The sequence below is a fragment of the Homarus americanus genome, unplaced genomic scaffold, assembly GCF_018991925.1.
Source record: "Homarus americanus isolate GMGI-L3 unplaced genomic scaffold, GMGI_Hamer_2.0 scaffold56241, whole genome shotgun sequence".
NCBI lineage: Eukaryota > Metazoa > Arthropoda > Malacostraca > Decapoda > Nephropidae > Homarus > Homarus americanus.
In genome coordinates, this window is record NW_024740202.1 from 3,464,091 (window position 1) to 3,483,382 (window position 19,292).

The 19,292-nt window shown below is 39.6% G+C and overlaps 2 protein-coding genes across 3 annotated transcripts; both read right to left on the minus strand.

Annotated features, from left to right (window-relative positions):
* Positions 1–1,486: 1,486 nt before the first annotated feature.
* LOC121875249 lies at positions 1,487–1,885 on the minus strand. The gene has a single exon (XM_042379709.1). It carries the CDS (start codon positions 1,883–1,885, stop codon positions 1,487–1,489), a length of 399 nt encoding a protein of 132 aa, XP_042235643.1.
* Positions 1,886–5,704: 3,819 nt separating this feature from the next.
* Positions 5,705–11,724, minus strand: LOC121875363. 2 transcript variants are annotated; one of them, XM_042379904.1, is made up of 2 exons: positions 10,302–11,724; positions 5,705–5,856 (listed from the first exon to the last, which is right to left on the minus strand). In XM_042379904.1, exons 1-2 carry the CDS (start codon positions 10,970–10,972, stop codon positions 5,826–5,828), a joined length of 702 nt encoding a protein of 233 aa, XP_042235838.1. In that variant the 5' UTR covers positions 10,973–11,724; the 3' UTR covers positions 5,705–5,825. The 2 variants fall into 2 exon arrangements, with proteins under 2 accessions (XP_042235838.1, XP_042235836.1); XM_042379902.1 differs by lacking the exon at positions 5,705–5,856 and adding an exon at positions 9,536–9,936.
* Between the last annotated feature and the right edge of the window lie 7,568 nt (positions 11,725–19,292).

Below are 19,292 nucleotides of genomic sequence, written 5' to 3' on the forward strand. Positions count from 1 at the left end.
GGAACATTGTAGGCAAGGGTACATGCATGTCGGTGTACACTTCATCTCAACCTGCTACATTATTTTCTGAAGGTAATTATTCTACAGGCTGTAATCCCTAATGTCTCAAATTTGCTTGAACAAACATTCAATCACAGTACTGGTCTCATAACTTTCTGAAAACATCTATCATTACAGGGTGGTCCTATAACACTAGCCCACACAGGGTGGCCCTATAACACTAGCCCACACAGGGTGGTCCTATAACACTAGCCCACACAGGGTGGTCCTATAACACTAGCCCACACAGGGTGGTCCTATAACACTAGCCCACACAGGGTGGTCCTATAACACTAGCCCACACAGGGTGGTCCTATAACACTAGCCCACACAGGGTGGTCCTATAACACTAGCCCACACAGGGTGGTCCTATAACACTAGCCCATGCAGGGTGGTCCTATAACACTAGCCCACACAGGGTGGTCCTATAACACCAGCCCACACAGGGTGGTCCTATAACACTAGCCCACACAGGGTGGTCCTATAACACTAGCCCACATTAGTTTTATCGTCACTGCTAATATCTGCTTCACCCTTATTTCACTTTTTTCTAATACAGTATTACTCTGCCACAGCTCAGTTCCCTCTCTCTTTTCCCTCCCTGAAAAGGGCCAGGCATGCCACTATCACAAGTGTCACTCATCACGCACGATGAAGACGACAGACGCCAACGACAAAAAATTACGAGACGTATTTAAAACATCTTTAAAGGCTGGCAGGGTAAACAATACAGTACATTACTGTGTGGGGGAGTGCGTGGAGGGGAAACGGGGGAACTAGCATCGTGATTGGTTGAGGAAAGATGTTCTTCGCCCCGGGTTGGCCAAGAGAACTCGCAAATAAATAGAGCTAACTGATGAGCACCGTGATTGGCTGGTGGATCTTTCCGGGCTGGAAGAGTGTGTGTTATATCCAGGACCTCTGGACCACCCCATGCCATAACAAAAATCAACGACGTGTCTACTGCAAGTCTATGGACTTTTAACATCATTGCCAGTGTCTCCACTCCCTACCAAACAGAAGGATGTTTGAGAATAATAGATTTATAATAAACAGGGTGAGGGCTGTGAGTGGAGAAGTAGCGGTTTACCACGTATATCCTCATATACATGCCAAACTAATTGTAAGCTTGTAGGATGACTTAACTGATTAATACTACAGTATTATTATCATTAAGACAAAAAGGAGAGAGGCTGTGTCACAAGGGCCATACAATTGCCTATTTTAGAAGTCAAATGGCCTCATACCAGTGTCATCTTCCATTATTCAACAGACCATGTCATATTTTTAAACAGCTCTTAAGCAACCTTCGAGTGTAAAGTCAAGCAAAATGGGTTTAATAAACAATGAATTATGTTGACAATCCTGCCAAAAATTGTCAACACCACTATATTGGCAAAAAAAATCGGCAACTCTATGTCCCATGTGACACTGCCTAGAAAGTGAGTTACCGTATTTCTTTACTGCACCAAAAGTTGTCCCACAAGTGCTTGCCTGCGTAGTCCTTGCGCTTCTTCAAACCGAGTTCTCTCGACTTCTTGCCACGGGATCTGTTTCTAATAGTCTGGGGCGAACACCTGATCCCGTGTTGTTCACGGATGCTAGTAGCGGTGGCAGAGGGATCAGCATGGAGGGCAGCTGTTATGGCCTCATCTTGCTCAGATGATGTGCATCGTGGGCGGCCACTGCGAGGCTGGTCCATGGTGGTGCCGGTATCTTCAAAGCGCTTAATCCATAAGGCTACAGTGTTCTTTGAAACGCCAATCCGTCGTGCGATCTCACCATTGCTCAGGCCCACGCCATGAAGAGTGATGATTGAAATGCGTGTTGCCTGTGAAGTCTCCATACTGAATGGCAGGACCAAGACAGAACTTACAACGTAGAGTCACACTGTTTTCTATATGTTCAAAACTGTTCCATTTTAACGTCAGTTCATCTTATAGCACATTACATCCCAATTAGACAACTCATCTCCTGTGGTAGAAATACTTTCTAATGTAAATAAAACAATGTCATAAATTATATTGTCACTTTTTTAAATGGTTTTTATATTTCATCCTACTGTATTTAATTACTTTATAATATATAGGTGATATACTGAAGATCTTAATTATTAAAACAGTGGTTCCTAACCTTTTTGGCACTGCGTCCCCTTTGGTTAACCGTATCAACGGCGCCCCCCCCCCCCATACCTAGAGCGAAAATTTTCAACAGTTCAACTCTAGATAAGTAATTATAGGATTAATAATCAAAACCACCAAAGTTCACGTGTTTATGAGAAAATTCCGTATTTCTATGAAGCACCACCGAGATGAAGGATGTCAAGTTCCCCCTTACGAAGTTAATTACTGTGCTTGTCATGTTCCCCCACCCACAACTTCTTGACCCACCCTCCCATTTGATGTTCCTGGATCCGTCCCTACCAATGCAATGGGGAAAATTCTATCTCAATTTGAAAACAATACTTCTCCATGTGTCCATATTGGGCTCAAGCATTTAGAGGCTGCAAATTGTTCCATACAGCATTACAAACTTCACATACAATTTGTGGAACGATTATACCTCCCGGTTGGTAACTCAAGCCAATAGTACAGAATGTGTCACCTGTTGCGAGATACTATACCTGCAACAAATAAATAAAGAAGCATCCTAGTGCAGTAGTATTTATTTTTTACAGCCTAGCCTACAACATATCTTAGTACGTATAGTTGTTTTTCATTATGCCCAGTACTTGTGGATTTTAACCTGACATTTGTTTATTGTAACCCAAGTACAGTTGTTCCTTTTTACAGGGGAATACTTTTTTTTTCAGGCTTATTAGCTACTTGTTGCTCCCTTTAAGCCCAGTTATCGGTAGATTAATTAATACAGTTAGTTGATGGAAAGTCACTTAAGGATGATTTTATCTTTCTTCAGTCAAGTGCATCAAGCAAGACTGAAAGAAACTCACGGATTGCTTTCGACAAGCACAAGCTCGAAGAAAGACCACAAGTGGTCAGGCAGCAAAGAACTGGAAGCCTTGGTGTTATGAGAAGCAAATGTAGTTTTAATTGCATCAATGAGTTCAAGAGAATAAGTGGCTTTTTTTTCTATGTACTCAATAAAATCTAAGGAAATAAAAATTTCATGGGTATAAAACAATATATAATACTGTACTGTATATAAGTAATAGATTGACATCTGTAAATACAGGGTACAGTACAGGTTGTACCTCTCTAGTCCGGCATTCTGTGGTCCGGAACGATTTTTAGTTTGTCCAATAGGTAGATGGGGAGCTTTTTTTTTTTATCTGAATTATTATTATTATTATTATTATTATTACAGGAGTATTAAATTTTTGCCCCTCAGGCCCCAATGTGGGTCAGTGACCTAAGCCCGGGTGGGCTAATCCCCGTAAAAAAAAACAACAACAAAGCCACGGGAAATTAAGGTTTGTTTACATCCGGCAGTTCGGCTGCTCTCTCTCTCTCTCTGCTTGTCTATACAGAGTACAACATTTAACCCTTCAATATATATGAGCAGTAAATAAGTGTTGCTTTCATATTCTTATGTAGAGTAATGACGATATGTTTTCACATGTGCACACTTACATACACGCAGTCTCACTTTTTTTTTACCATTAATGGTTAGCTACTTGTATTGTTCCATTTATTAACATTAAATAACATTACAGGTACTTCAAACAACCATATTAATTTTTTTACATTAATTTTACTACAGCTACAATCAGGGTCTTATTTTCTTCAGTTTTATATGTAGAACCAATCAGTCACTGGTTTTGTAAGCTTTAACATAAACAATGCCGGCAGCCGTCTCGTCTCCTCGTGTGTTTTAATATTCCACGGAATATTAATAAATTGTATTGTTAATTTTGCACACACAAACATTAATTCAATAAAAACAAATTCAGAAACATTAATTAAAATATATATGAACAGTAAATAAGTGTTGCTTTCATATTCTTATGTAAAGTAATGACGATATGTTTTCACGTGTGCACTTACATACACGTTCTTTCTTTTTTCTTTACCTTTATCGTTAGCTACTTCTATTGTTCCATTTATTAACATTAAATAACATTACTTAAAACAACCATATTAATTTTACTACAGCTACAACCAAGGTCTTATTTTCTTCAGTTTTATATGTAGAACCAGTCAGTCACTGGTTTTGTAATCAACGAAAACAATGCTGTCAATTCCTCCTGTGTTTTAATATTCTATGTATTATTAATGAATTGTATTGCTCATTTTGCACACATAAACATTAATTCAATAAAAAAGACATTCAGTAATAAACAATAATGAATCTTTTGTACATAAGAGAAATGACGCTGTTTACACGATTATGCACGTCGTCTGCACGTTGACGGGCCGTTCAAACCCGTCGAAATTCAAGTTTCCGCTGTCAATTTTTTTTTTGTTCCAATAAAATACGTTAAGAATTAAAAACTCGCAAAGTTTGAGAAGCTACTATACGACATTTCACCCTTCAATATGTCTTCAAAGAGACCATGATGCAGAGAAAGTGGTGCTAGTGCTTCCAAGCAAAAGCACAAGTCACTTCTATCCAGGAAAAGGGTGAATTTCCATGGTCCGGCACCGGTCAGGTCCCGAGGTTGCAATATGTATGTATATATTTTTTGCCAGTGTTTTATTGCAAATTTAACACGGATATGTTGTATTGTATTTGGAAGCTTTCATAAGTAGTCTTAAACTAAAGAATCCTTCAGCACGAACATCGAGGATATCAACAAAGATGTAGTTGATGACAATAATGAAGTACAATACTGCAACAACTGCATGTGACTTGCAGGAAGAGATGACAGGTTCTGTATCCACTCCACTTCAAAAGATGAAGATGCCTGGCGTCATTAAAAGAGGAAGTCTACCACCACGAGTCATATCAATAAAGTCATTATGTATTTGCATGGGAAAAAAAAGAAAGAAAAAAGAGGCAATGTCTAACAAACAGGACGATGTGGATTATTTTTTTATGAGTGCATGTCACTCTGCTAGGGAGCTGTCTCGTAAGCTTCAAAACCAAATCAAGAGAAGCTCTGGACTGCTATTGCAAGAGCAGAACAACAACATGAGCATGAAATGTCAAGGCATGTTTTTGCACCTTCCACCTTTTCTGCTGCAGCTGCACATAACGACTCGGAATCTTTCATTATTTGGAGTGCGCAGGGATCCAAAGTTTCTCAAAATGTGATGCATGATATCCACAATGAAGAAATAAAGCAATGCACGTTATACATATGTACGTTAAATAATATTGTCACATCAGTGTACATCGGGGTACATACAGAACTGTACTGTACAGTACTGTATATGATTTAGTGAATGATTCAGGAAGAAAATTTATACCCATTTAATATGCACCAAGATTTGACCTACAGTAGTTAAATGTTGACTTGCAAAAGGTTAAAATTTATTTCCATAATGAAACAAACAAACAATTAATGGTTGTCATACCAGTGCACAGTATGCTGGGTTTTTACTTACCGCAGACAAATGGCCAGCCTTCCCTGGGGTAATATACATTTCCTGTAGTGTGTATCCCGCTTCTTAATATCATTTTCAACTAATAACAAGACGTCTTTGAATCGAGCGCGAGATACTCTAAAATAGTGCTTGAATTTGTCCCCATCAAGGGAGAGCTCCTGTACTAGATGATAGTACTCTTCAATTTTGTTTATTTTCACATCTGTTTTGTCGACCCATTTCCTTTTTTTCTTGGTTAGTCCCAGTGTCAGTAGTAGAATTTCCTCATCGGAATCATCATCACACCCCGGAGCACAACTGGCCATCTTGACTGGTGGAACGTAACAGAGAGCAAAGCTTAAGACACGTGTGTACTTTGGCATGAATGTCACCGGCACAGTGTGAAAATCATGCATTGTATGAAATGCCTAGCCATTCTATACAATGCCTAGGCAAAGCATTAAAAGGCAAAATGTTAATATGCATTGTTGTTTAATGGCAAAATTAACAATGTGTGAAAAAGGCCTGTTTATACAAATTTATTCCTGTAACCTAACCTAATATATTAATATTTGTCCTTTTAATGCTTTGCTGCTAAGGTATTGAATAAAATCCCTAGGTAAAGTATAAAAGATCAAATTAAAAGAAGCTTATTTCTTACTTTGCCTAAAAGTTTCTAGGCATTGTATAGAATGGCTAGGCATTTTATACAATACATGATTTTCACACTGTGCCAGTAACATGAGGATGATATAGCTGGCTCACGTAGCTTCTGGTGTTAGACGGCCTTTATCAAATGTTGAGGTAAAGACTGGTGTACACCCTTAGATCAGCCACACAGCATCCTACTGGTACCATACTGTATCTATAATCATGAAGCTCAAAAATACTGAACAAACATATTTATACCTCTTATCTGCTTAATCACTTAGATATCTCCTGCATGATTTGTTCCCTCTAACAATATTTCATAATAGATACTGCAGTAATACAATATTATAGATATATTGGTTATGTGAAAATAATGCTATCAATGCCACAATAAATGCTGTACTGTACATACTGTATTTGGAAAGATACAGATGAACAGGAAAACATGGTAATATATAAATTGTAACTCATAACACCAAACTTTTGGGGAATATTATTAAGTTAATTTGTTCATATACAGGGGTATTGCAGTACAGGTATAGATAGCTTACTGATATCCCACAAAATATATCCACAGTACTGTACCATTCACACAGTTGTGGAGAAGAGATAACCCAGCTGTCTCTCATGTTGTGGTGATAATGCTCACTGAGTAGCTTTATGTGTGAGGGTGTTGTTTAATGGCTATGTCCTAAAACAGACAACACTGTTACTATGTGAATCGCAGCCATGTGCTCTATATTGGCAGAGCCTCTAATGACTACCACTATTTAATGGAGGGATAAAAAGAGAGCTCACTGGATATAAGGGAACAAACGAAAATACAAGATATCTTCATTACAATTAAAAAACAGAAATGGACCTAGGTGGGTCACATCTTCATGGAACAGATAAGAGATGGTATCAAAGTAACAGAGTTACAACCCAGAGATGGAGAGACAGGAGGAGGTAGACAGAGAACTTGGTAAAGGGATGAAATTTTAAAATTTGCTGGGCTGTTTGTGGTGTTGTGCTCGGGGAGAGGGACGGGGAGGGGGGGGGGGGCAGATGAACAACCACCTAGGTGTTTTAGCATTACACAACTAATCTGTCCACAGCATATTTAGAAACAGTAGCAAATCAATGACTTATACAATTATGTAAAATTATCCAATTAACTTAAAATTCTTGCAAATAATGGGGGTACAGTACTAACCAATGAACTACTTTGTCTTATACCTTATGCAACCAGGTGTAACTAATTAACCCTCTCAGCCTCGCAAGATGCCACTGTGGCGTTGAACATAAAGGGTGAAAATACTTACGCTCAGCCTCGCGATGCCATCGTGGCGTCCAATGGGCTATATTTTCAAACAACTAAAAAATTATTAAGTAAAACTGACTGAACTGGACACCATTTGACAGACGACATTTTCTTTGAGTGGGCCGTCTCACTTTCCCCGTGACGGCCTTGGTCATCGTGTGCGTGGCAGCACAGCATGAAGCCAGTGTCACCTTGGCCATTAGAGCGAGAGGAAGGTGTGACGCTAGGCCCTTTAATTATTCCACGAGTTTTTGTGTTACACTATATTATTTTTCCTTATACCACAATAGTAGATAGTAAGCAGCTACCAAACAGGGAGGTACTACCGCTTGGGAAGTTATTGGAAGCATAATGTATTGTCTAATGGTAGACCCTGTTGCCATATGGCCAGTGGTGGGCACAGCTAAATGAAAAGTTAGCTTCGCTAACCGCTAATCTGCAAATTAAAAAGTTAACTTCGCTAACGCTAAACAGCTAAAAAATTAGCAGAAGCTAACGCTAACCGCAAACTTTTATTATATGAATTTAACTTCTTTTTTTTTGAGGGGGGGGGGTGGGGGGGCCTCTAAAACCCTTAAAAACAGACCTAGAGAGCTGAAATTTTCATATGTTGTCTTGTAGTTTAGACATAGAGCTTTCCAAAAAGGTATAGCATGCCAAGATCAGATGATGATCAAGGTGTACACAAATAATTAAATGAACAAATGAAATTAAACATTAGTTTGCATTCAAGTTTCAACATACACTTTATAATCTTTATTTACTGTACGAAAAGACAGAAAGTATTAAACGAATCCAAAAACTATAGGACAGTGATCCCTCGGTTAACGAATTACCTTCCATAAGATTCTTCACTTCGGTTAACGAAAATATTTCGGTTAATTAATTCCTTACAAATTTTTCCCCAACATGTTTTCGCTTGCATTTGGCTGCTCACCAGCTGTAGTATTAGTCCGACAGTAATCGGTTCTAGGGCTTAAATTCATTACCATTTTAGTAAATATCAAGAAGGTTGTGCTATTCAATCATTTTAAAAGTTTTATATTAAAATTTTTAGTCATTTTAACAATTATTGAACATAATTGAAGTACAGGAAACTAGTTTTTTGCGTACCAAACAGCCTGTCAACACACCAAGCTTGGCGTCAGTTTGTTTATCGGTTCAGAGGAAGGAACATCTTGTTTGAGACTCTTCAACATAAACACTTTTTTTCTGTTTCCAGTCAAATTATTGGTCATTCTGAAGTTTATTTTACATATTGACAATATATAATGCAGTGCAGTGTTGATTTAAAGAAAATAAACTTGAATTACACCAAGTGAACTAAAATTTTATGGGTGAAATGGCGACATGGGGTGACTTCTCTTCCACCCCAATGCCTTCTCTTTTCCCTTCTCCACCCCCATTTCCTTCTCTTCTCCCTTCTCCTCCTCCACCTCCCACTTCAAATTCACATCAGCATCATCATCCAGGAGCCTTTTACATACACACCTCAAAGTAAGTGTACTTTACTGCATTTTTTTATTGACTTTAAGTAATTTTTGGTGAGCTGGAACCAATTAACCAAAAACCCATTGAAACAATGGTTTCGGTTAACGAACAACCTTTTGGAACGAATTGTGTTCGTTAACCGAGGGACCACTATACTGTATAGCATAGGTAGCAAACAGCATCATGCGACGATCAGATGATGATCAACTTATCAAGGTGTACACTGTACACAATTTCACAAATAATTAATTTGCATTCTCATACAACCTATCGGCCTTGTTCATTATTCATGTAAATATGCAATACCAACCACATACACATTATACCAGTGCATTTTTATATAACTTATTGTTGGTCTTAGTCATGTAAATAAACAGAAAACTCTAAAATTTAATGAAAAGTAAGTTTTTAGAAAATTTTGTTTGGCGCACACCTTGGATGACATCCTGGTTATGAACTTATGCAGTACTTAGCATGACCAAATATATTGACACAAAAATATCCTAATTAAATTAACAAATAAATGAGAAATTAAATTATACATTAGTTTACAATTACATTCTATGATTCTTTCAACATACACTGACAGTCTTTATTTACTGTAAAAAAAAAAAGTATTAAACTTTAATAATCGAAAAATTCCATTCACTCCGGCTGCAGTGGCTGGGCCTTCTCCATCGCCTCGACGTGATGCTGGTTGCTCTTCATAAACATCAGCCTCTCAAAGTTGCCATCTGACAGGGTGGCTCTCTTGGCCCTCAAGATATCTTTGCCTATAGAGAATAGGCGCTCAAGTGCAGCACTGGATGGGATGGCGGTGCTATACTTGTTGAACAGGTCGATCAAGACATGCTCACCCAAGAAGGCGACGTCAGTCAGGACCTCCTTCGAGCCGGCCTCCAGCCAGGTCTTCACCAAGTTCTGTGCCTTGGACTTCAGTGACCTGTGGCTCCTGCTCTCCTGGGACTGAGTGATGCCATATAATAATGCAATAAACTTGTATAATTTTAGCCTCGTAACACAAAAAAAAAAAAAGCAACACAGAATCTCTGAATCACAGTAAAAAAAATTAGTTCTACAATAATAATCATTGCAACTTTAGCATTGTTTAAATATTTAAAATAAACAAATTGTATGAAAATACACAAAGAATCAATTTCAAGGGAAGTTATAAACTTATATAACAATACAAACTGCCACAACAAACTCTTCTACTGTACTTCTAAACGAGTCATAACTTGCAATACCTCCCACGAAAAGTATGAAAACATGAAAAAAATATGAAATACGCCATAATAATAATTTAATAAACTTGTATAATTTATAAATACCTTCTAAGATACTCCTCCAGCTGTTTATGGCTGGCCAAGATCCTCCTGCCCAGGGTGCGGCGGGACATCGACGTCTTGCTGGGGTTCAGCGTCTTGATCAGGCTGACAAAGGTTGGGGACTCCACTACATGCAGCGGTAGCATGTTGCAGACGAACAGGTCCACAATCCTTTTGTCCACCACAGACTGACGGACGCCAGTGCCAGCAGCTGATTGGCCAAACGCCTCGTCAATGGTGGGCTGGCGTGGTTTCTTTGCAGGTGGCTGCAACGACTGACTGCTGCTTCTGCTACTGGCACCGCTACCAGAAGACTGCCTGTGTTTCCCACGGGAAGAGCCAGCCTTGATCCTCTCCTCAAACTGGATGGCGTGCGCTGGGTGTTTCCTCTTGACATGCGACTTCAAGTTGTAGAGGCTTGTCGCCTGTCCCTTGATGGTAGTCTCCTTGGGCTGGCATATGACGCACTGGAAGTACAAGATGTTGGCGTTCCTCTTATCCCTTGACTTAAGGACAAAGTAGTCATCCAGGTGGGGCCACGGGCTCTGAGACTCCTGGGCCTGGCCCTCAGCCTGAGCGGTCTCACTCACAGCCACTGCAGGCTCCTCAACACGGTCAACAGGCCCACCTGGCCCAGCATCGTCAGGCGGAACAAAAACGTCTTCACCTTCCATAACAATAAGCGATAACGTACGCTGCTGTCACTGACACTGTAAGACTGCTTAGACTGTCTGTAACGTGACAACGTCATAAGTGAACTGAACTCAGAACTGCGGAATTACACAATGCTGCTCAGCTGCTGCAGCGCGGCGTCGACAGATCATATCTTGTCACGTTTACACGTACTAACACGCAGTCAACCAAGCGTGCCTGACTAGCTGTTGGAGACACGCGTCACGGAGTCACATGCTTACAACAGACAGGAACGAACATGTAAAAATTTTGTTAGTGGACTTAAAGTTAGCGTAACTAAATTTAGCGGAAGCTAATTGGTCCGCTAATGGTTCCAAAGTTAGCGAAAACGCTAATCCGCTAACGAGAAAGTTAGCTTCGCTAATTAGCGGTTAGCGGGACCGTGCTCACCACTGCATATTGTGTGACATTATCTTCTACCACGTGCATCAACCATCGCCACTATGTCCAAGAGGCCAGCTACTACATCATTAACTACCCCAAAGACCAAGAAATCAAGGCAAGCAATTACACTGGAGCAGAAAATCAAAGTGCTGGAAACACTGCAGTGAGGAAATTTGGGCTTCAAGTATAGGGCGCCAATTTGGGCAATGATGTGGATGATGAGCTGGTCGAGTTGGGCTCTGCATATTCAGAGGATGAATTGCCTAACTAAAGTTGAGTACTGTACTGTCTTTTCGTACAGTAAATTAAGATTATAAAGTGTGCAGTCAGTTCTGCTATAACGCGATAATTGTGTTCTTGTAAAATATCGTGTTATAGAAAATCGCGTAATAGAAATAACAGGGGCTTATGGAGAAAATAGGGTTAGGTGCAGATTACTACTCGAAATCGAAAAAAAATTAGTAGTTAGCCTAACACAAAGGATAGCACAGTCTAAATAAATGTTACATTCATATCTAATAATGAAATCATACAGTAAATGTAACACTTTACCTTGAAAAAATATGAATATAACTTGATGGGGGAGAAGGGTGGTTTTGAGGTTGATAACATCAAGCTTCTCTTCAAGAGTTATATCCTTTCTTTTACGATCATCACCGGGAATTCGATCACCAGAACGCTTCTTGGAGATATTCTTCTTTACCATATTCACAGTTAATACCACAAAAGTGGAGAAATAGTAAGCAAAAATCACGTTACAGCAAACAAACGTTCGCGTTATACAAATATCGTTCCTCCATTCATAAATCGCGTTAGAGCAAATTCGCGTTATCAAAACACGCGTTATAGCAGAACTCACTGTTGAAACTTGAATGTAAACTAATGTTTAATTTCATTTGTTCATTTAATTATTTGTGTACACCTTGATCATCATCTGATCTTGGCATGCTATACCTTTTTGGAAAGCTCTATGTCTAAGCTACAAGACAACATATGAAAATTTCAGCTCTCTAGGTCTGTTTTTAAGGGTTTTAGAGGCCCCACCCCCCCTCAAAAAACGAAGCTAAATTCATATAATAAAAGTTAGCAGCTAGCATTAGCTTCCGCAAATTTTTTTAGCTGTTTAGCGTTAGCTAAGTTAACTTTTTAGTTAGTGGTTAGCGAAGCTAACTTTTCGTTTAGCTGTGCCCACCACTGACAATATGTCTGTTCACTAGAGCATCAGCGCGAGAACTGAAGATGCATAAGGGTGTGGGAGGGTGGCGGCCAGCCTTGTGGCGTGCCCAAAGAAGCATCTGGTGGGAAACATTAGGTGCGAAACTTAAAATAGTGTGTATTTCCATATGATGTGTCAGATTGACTCGCATAAAATAGGAAAGATTCGCTTTAAATTAATACATTGTCCTTTATTGTGGGTGTCACTTTAAATCAATAATTTTAAATTGAATTGCTTTAAATCGACGTTCTACTATGTTTGGCGATCTTGTTATGGGGTGGTCTTAAGGAGTGGTCTTCCTTTAGGGCGGTCAGATAAACTTCCACTTTCTTCCCATCTGCGCAACCACAAGCTTACCGTTGCTGTAGAAATTCCAAGTTTTGTTGCAATGTTTCAAATAGATCGACCACACTCTCATGTCAACTATTCTTTCTCGTAGAGCCACTCTATCCCCGTGCTGATTCATTGGGATTCCCAGATGCTTCTGGCCACTCAGAGGTTTGCTGTTCCATCAACAACTCAGACACCACACTGACATGAGGTATAATAAACTACCGTACTTGAAATGTGGCAGTTTTATGAAGGCATAAAATTGCTGTACACTGAAGTAGTACTATATTAGTTGTTACTCGGTGACCCATCAAGCCTTCCAAAACATGAGACATTTTTGCGAGGAAAGGATAAATATGAATGAGTGTTGTGTCTCTTTGTCGATATATAGATTGTTGGATATGTTAAAGTTGTTGTATATTAGAGTGCTACTTTTTAATGCAGGGACAAAAAGACAGCTTATTGAACAAGGGAACAGATAAAAGTGAAAGACATACAGTGGAGTCGCGATATTCAAATTCTTGGGTGCACAAGTTCCCACTCCAGACTAGAGCTCAGCTGCAGGGTTTCCATTTGGTATTTTTCCTCACAATATAACAGTACTGTACCAAAATCAAGGAAATTTGATAATGAAAAACGTGTTTAGTTATGAAAAATATGGTGTGGTAATGATGATATGCTAAAAGGACCTGGATACAGTACAGTATCACGACAAAAAGTTGATAAATTTTCTGCTGAACTGTTTGATCGTACATCAGAGGGGAAGGCGATACCTTGGCAGTGCTGTATGACTAAACTCCCAGTGAGTGTGCCAATAGATTTATTACATGCCAGTTAAACCATCATTAATTTTGTCTTTATTATGTTCATTTCTATGAATTTGTAAAACAAAAGTAATTTAAAAAAAAGGATTTAGTACAGTGGCTGCAAAATCAGAGTTGGCAACCATATCTCAGCCTCCTACACACAGTCATCCCATCAACAGCACCTGCTAGTCTCTTTTTCCACTGCACGAAGATGTCGAAGTAGGTAGCTCCAGGTGAGCTGGACCAGCTGGTGCTGCCGAGTCCAGTGAGGTATCCATTTCTCCACAATTCGATGGATTGAAGCTCATCAGATGATGATGTGTGAGGTGCTGCAAAGTTACTACACAGCTGCTGCTGGTGAGTTTTTAACTTGTGATACGTAAATAAGTGTCTGAATTTTAATAGCCAAGTGTTGTCAAGTGAATTAATGTGTTGCCATGTTAAATCTGGTGAACAAACAAAAATTTGCTTTTAAGTTTGAGAAAATTAAGCTCAGCATAACATAATTATATTTTCTATTTACATCGGTACGAGAATTTCACCTCTCACACACTGCCGCCAACCACAGGTGCCCACCACCTCCCCACTCCCACTCATCCAGTGTAGCGCTGCCCATCTCACTATTGGTGTACTGTAATGGTGGAAGGTAAGTAGCTGTTAATGTAATGTACAACTACTTTTTCATTAATATCTGAGTGTCTGTATTTTCTGATGCATTATTTATGATACAAGTGCTCCTCTACTTATGAACGAGTTACATTCCTGAGGCTTGTTTGTAAATCCAACTTTACTCTTGTAGATACCAAACATATCGTAAAAAATGAAAAGATTATGGATATTTAGTACAGCTATACCCTTTAATACAGCCTTAAAACCTGGTTCACTCTTCTCCTCTTAGGTAATATTTGTTCTGTCTGGAATTTTCTTCAAAATAATCCAGTCTCATCCACATTAAACACCTGTTTTGGCAGGTAACCCCCCTCAATGATGATGTTTGTATCTCTGAAAGTTTGTAAGTTGAATGTTCTTAAGTAGAGGAGCACCTGCTTTGTGTTTATTAAAGTAGTTTGGCCTCTGGAACTTGCTATTTCCATTTTAATTAAATTAAATGTAATTTGCCATTTGATAATTCACGATGTCTTCTGGTACCTAACCCATGAATTATCCAGACTCTATTGTACAGTATAATTTTCACAACCAAAAAGCAGAACTGGACATAGGCAAGTCACAGCTATTATTGCATGGACAACTAAATTGAGAGTTTAACAACCCAGAGATGAAGCAACAGCATGTGGTAGGTGGAGAACCTGGAAGAGGGATGAACAGCTTAAATTTGCTAACCTGTGTGGATGACTGGTTTACCTTAGGGAGGAGGGGACAGATAAGCAACCGCTTATCTTTACATTAATCTGGTGTTCTGGATTGCCCCTCTACTCACCAGAAATATATTTAAAAATCAGGAAAATCCTGCATCAGTCTGGACGTTTTGTGCATTCGTACGTGCAATTGAACATACATTTGTGTGTGGGTGGTACACGTGGCACGTGACTCAGTCTGAGTCCTGTCTTCATACATATACAGTATCAGCCAGGGCTGAATCATACTCACCTGAATGCGAGTGGAAAATCTTTAAGGCGAGTCAGATTTAGAAAATCACTAGAACAGTTCTCGAATTTACCTTCAGTTTCTCTACAGAACTTTCTAAAAACTATACTGATTGGCATAATATAAATACTGATATACAGTATAACAATGTGATGTGCACGAGAATGGGTGCTTATTGTTTAAGACTCATCAGCTGACTCATCGACGGAGGCACCACCCAGGAAAAGACATGTAGTAACGTATATTTTACCTAAAAATTAATAAAGACAGATTAATACAGAAAAATTATTTATCAAGACAATACGAGGAAGAACATTCATTTGTCAGACCCTTTTGACCCAAAATGACTTGATTTATTCACACTTGACTTCACAGATTTGCAGTAGAGTTGTTAATTCTATGATACCTCTTAGTAATTTGCAATCACACTTGTAAGAATAAGATACAGTACATTACAGTACAGTAATCACCTCTCGATTTGCACAGATTTAATTTGCAAATTTTTAAAATAACACCTGTAGTAATACATTAATATCTATTTTTAAAATATATATATATTTTTTTTTAAAGAGCACAGCTTTGAAAAGAGCACCACTGTGCCAGGCAGTGTAGTTCAGTGCCTCATTGCTTTCCTACTTTACGAAAAAGGAAAAAGTAACATCACCTGAACCTCAGTCATCAACAACTGGCATCTCAAAAGCTCCCATTTCTCCTCCCCCATCACCTACTCTGTCATCTGATTCAGGTGACTCCCTCCCCCAGTAACCCTCCACCACCACCAGTTCCCGCAAGCCATCCCACCCATCATTCAACGTAAGTTTTAGCACAAATTTTCATTTAATATCTATTTTCTTAAGACTGTATTATTAGGTTTGCTTCTATTATTGAATTGTTATTTTATTTATTATTATTATTACCTATTGTATTATTTGTTATTATATTACTGTAAATAAAACGTATTGAAGGAATTACTGTAAATAAACAAATTGCTGTTTTTAAGGAGCCTTTCCCCTAATCCTTGCCATTTCCTCTATTTCTTATGGGATAATTAAGTTTGATTTACAAGGCCACTCTCAAGAACGTAACTACTGTACCATGTAAATCAAGAGATGGCTGTACAGTACTCCCTCTTTATCGACGGATTTTTTATCGACGGTTTCGATTATCGACGGATTATTTAGACGGATTTTTATTTTGGCTTTATTTGAACTCTGCGGGCCTTGTTTGTACTTTCGCCGCTAGGCGGCACTAGTGGCGTGACTAGCGTCTACCCGCGGCCCGCCTTCCCTGAACACAGACATCAGCCAAGCCGCGTGGGCAACAGTCTTTGATTTTCAACTTTTGCTGGTGGTTCATCACATCAACTTATATCACCATGCCTCCCAAACGACCTGCTGCTCCCTCTGGATCTACACCTAAGAGGGCAAGACGAGTGCTGACGCTGAATGAGAAGAATGAAGTGCTGAAACAACTCGACAGCGGTATGAGCTACACAGCTGTTGGCCGCCACTTTGGGCTCAACGAATCCAGTGTGCATGGAATTAAACGACGTGCAAAGGATCTGAAGCACGCTTTAGCTTCAAGTGCACCAGTGACATCAAAAGTGACAAGCCATGTGCGTGATGATGCCCTCATTAAAATGGAAAAAGCACTGAACATTTGGATAGAGGACCTAAACCGCCGCCGCATACCACTTGACTCGAAATTTATTAGGCAGAAAGCTAAGGAACTTTATGATAAGTTTTCTAAAGGTGATGATCAAAGGTGATGATCATGGTGTAATGGTGATGGTGATGATCAGGGTGATGGTGATAATCAGGGTGATGGTGATAATCAGGGTGATGGTGACAATTTGAAAAAATTTGCAGCTAGCAAAGGATGGTTCGAGAAATTCAGACATCGTTATGGGCTGCATAATATAAAAGTGACTGGCGAAGCAGCATCAGCAGACACTGTGGCAGGGGAAGCATACCCTGCAGAGTTTGCTAACCACATAGAACAAAAGGGTTATAGGCCAGAACAAGTTTTTAATGCTGATGAGTCAGGCCTATGGTGGAAGAAGATGCCACGCCGAACCTACATCTCTAAAGAGGAAAAAAGTGCCCCTGGATTTAAAGTTGCGAAGGACCGAGTGACAGTGATGCTATGTGGGAATGCGGCAGGGCATATGATTAAGCCCATGTTGTTATACACTGCCGCACGACCTCGGGCTCTCAAAAATAAAAACATGAACTTGCTACCAGTTTTCTACAGGAACAACAAGAAAGCGTGGATGACATCTGATTTGTGCGTGGATTGGCTGAAAAACTGCTTTGCTAGAGAGGTGAAAGATTATCTGGATGAACTTGGCATGGAGTTCAAAGTGGTATTATATCACCCCAACATTGAGGTGGTTTTCCTGCCAAAAAACACCACCTCCATCATCCAGCCAATGGACCAGGGAGTCATTGTCATGTTTAAGGCTAAATATGCAGAGAAGACTTTCAGCATGATTCGTGAGTGCCTTGATAAGGATGCTGATGTGACACCCAGAGAAATGTGGAAGAAATTTGATATTGCACAGTGCATAAACTTCATCGCTGAAAGCCACAATGAACTGTCGCAGAACTGTGTCCGATCATGTTGGAAAAAATTGTGGCCTGAAATTGTCCCAACATTCACAGGGTTCCCAACAGCCGAGCCTCAGTTACGCAACATAATAACTATGGCAAATGAAGTTGGAGGCGAAGGGTTCTCTGACTTAACAGCGGCAGAGGTGCAAGAAGAGTTATTGGGAAATGTTGGGGATCCATTTACAAGTGATGAACTAGAACAATTAGTGGAGCTGCAGGATGAAACAGAAGATGAAGTGAGTGATGATGAAAATAAGAACTTAACTTTAGATAATCTTGGTGAAGTAATAAGAATGAGTAAGGCCCTCTCTGCTCGTCTTTATGACATTGATCCCTCCCTTGATAGGTCCCTTAAAGCAAAGAGAGCTATTGAAAATGTTATGTTGCCATATATAGAACTGCAGAGGGAAATGAGAAGCAAGAAAGCACAGACCACCATCACCAACTTCTTCAGTCGCCGAGTGCCTGCCATCGCCGAACCTGCCGGCATCCTGCAACAGGAGGCAGAAGCTGCCGACACCTCACAACAACAAGACGTAGAAGCTGCCGGCACCTCACAACAACAAGACGCAGTACCTGCCCACACCCCTCAAGAAGATGCAGACCTTGACTCATCATACTCATCTGACTGGTCAGGCTTTTAATAAGCCTCAATCATCACACTTGTATATACTGTACACTGTATTGTTTACTGTAAGGACCGATGTTCACTTCAATAAATGAAATCGTAAGTTTGCTAGTATTTTTGTCCACTTATTATATTATTATTTATACACTATTATTTAAGGTTATGTGTAAAGGAAACGCATTAATGCTTAAAGGTACATTTATTCAACATATGCTAATAATAGTTAGAAAAATTACGTAACCATCACGGTATCGACGCCGCCTACAGAACGCAACCCCGCCTATATAAAGAGGAGTACTGTACTGCAAACGCCTAGTAACAATAACAGGATCGCTGCACATTCGCGTCTCTTGTAGGGCTTGAACGCCAGGCATATTTAATGAGAGGGCAAAAGGTCCGTAGAGACTTAAAATGCTTTTCCATCGTAAAATAAAATTGTTAACTAATGCTTTTCTAAAGAAACCATCGACATAGGACCAGGTTTGTTCCACTCTACGATTTTTTTGCGATTTTTCCACCAAGCTTGATGAAAAACGATTGTGCCGTTTCGGCTGCCCAGAACAAACACACACACACACACGCCTAGTCCTATAGTATATTAGATTGGTAATAGTTACGACCAATTGTGCACCCTAACTACCCACTGTACTACATTAAACCATAGAACACAATGCTTTCTTGCCTCACAAAATATACACGAGCAATAAGCTTTATGTAAAT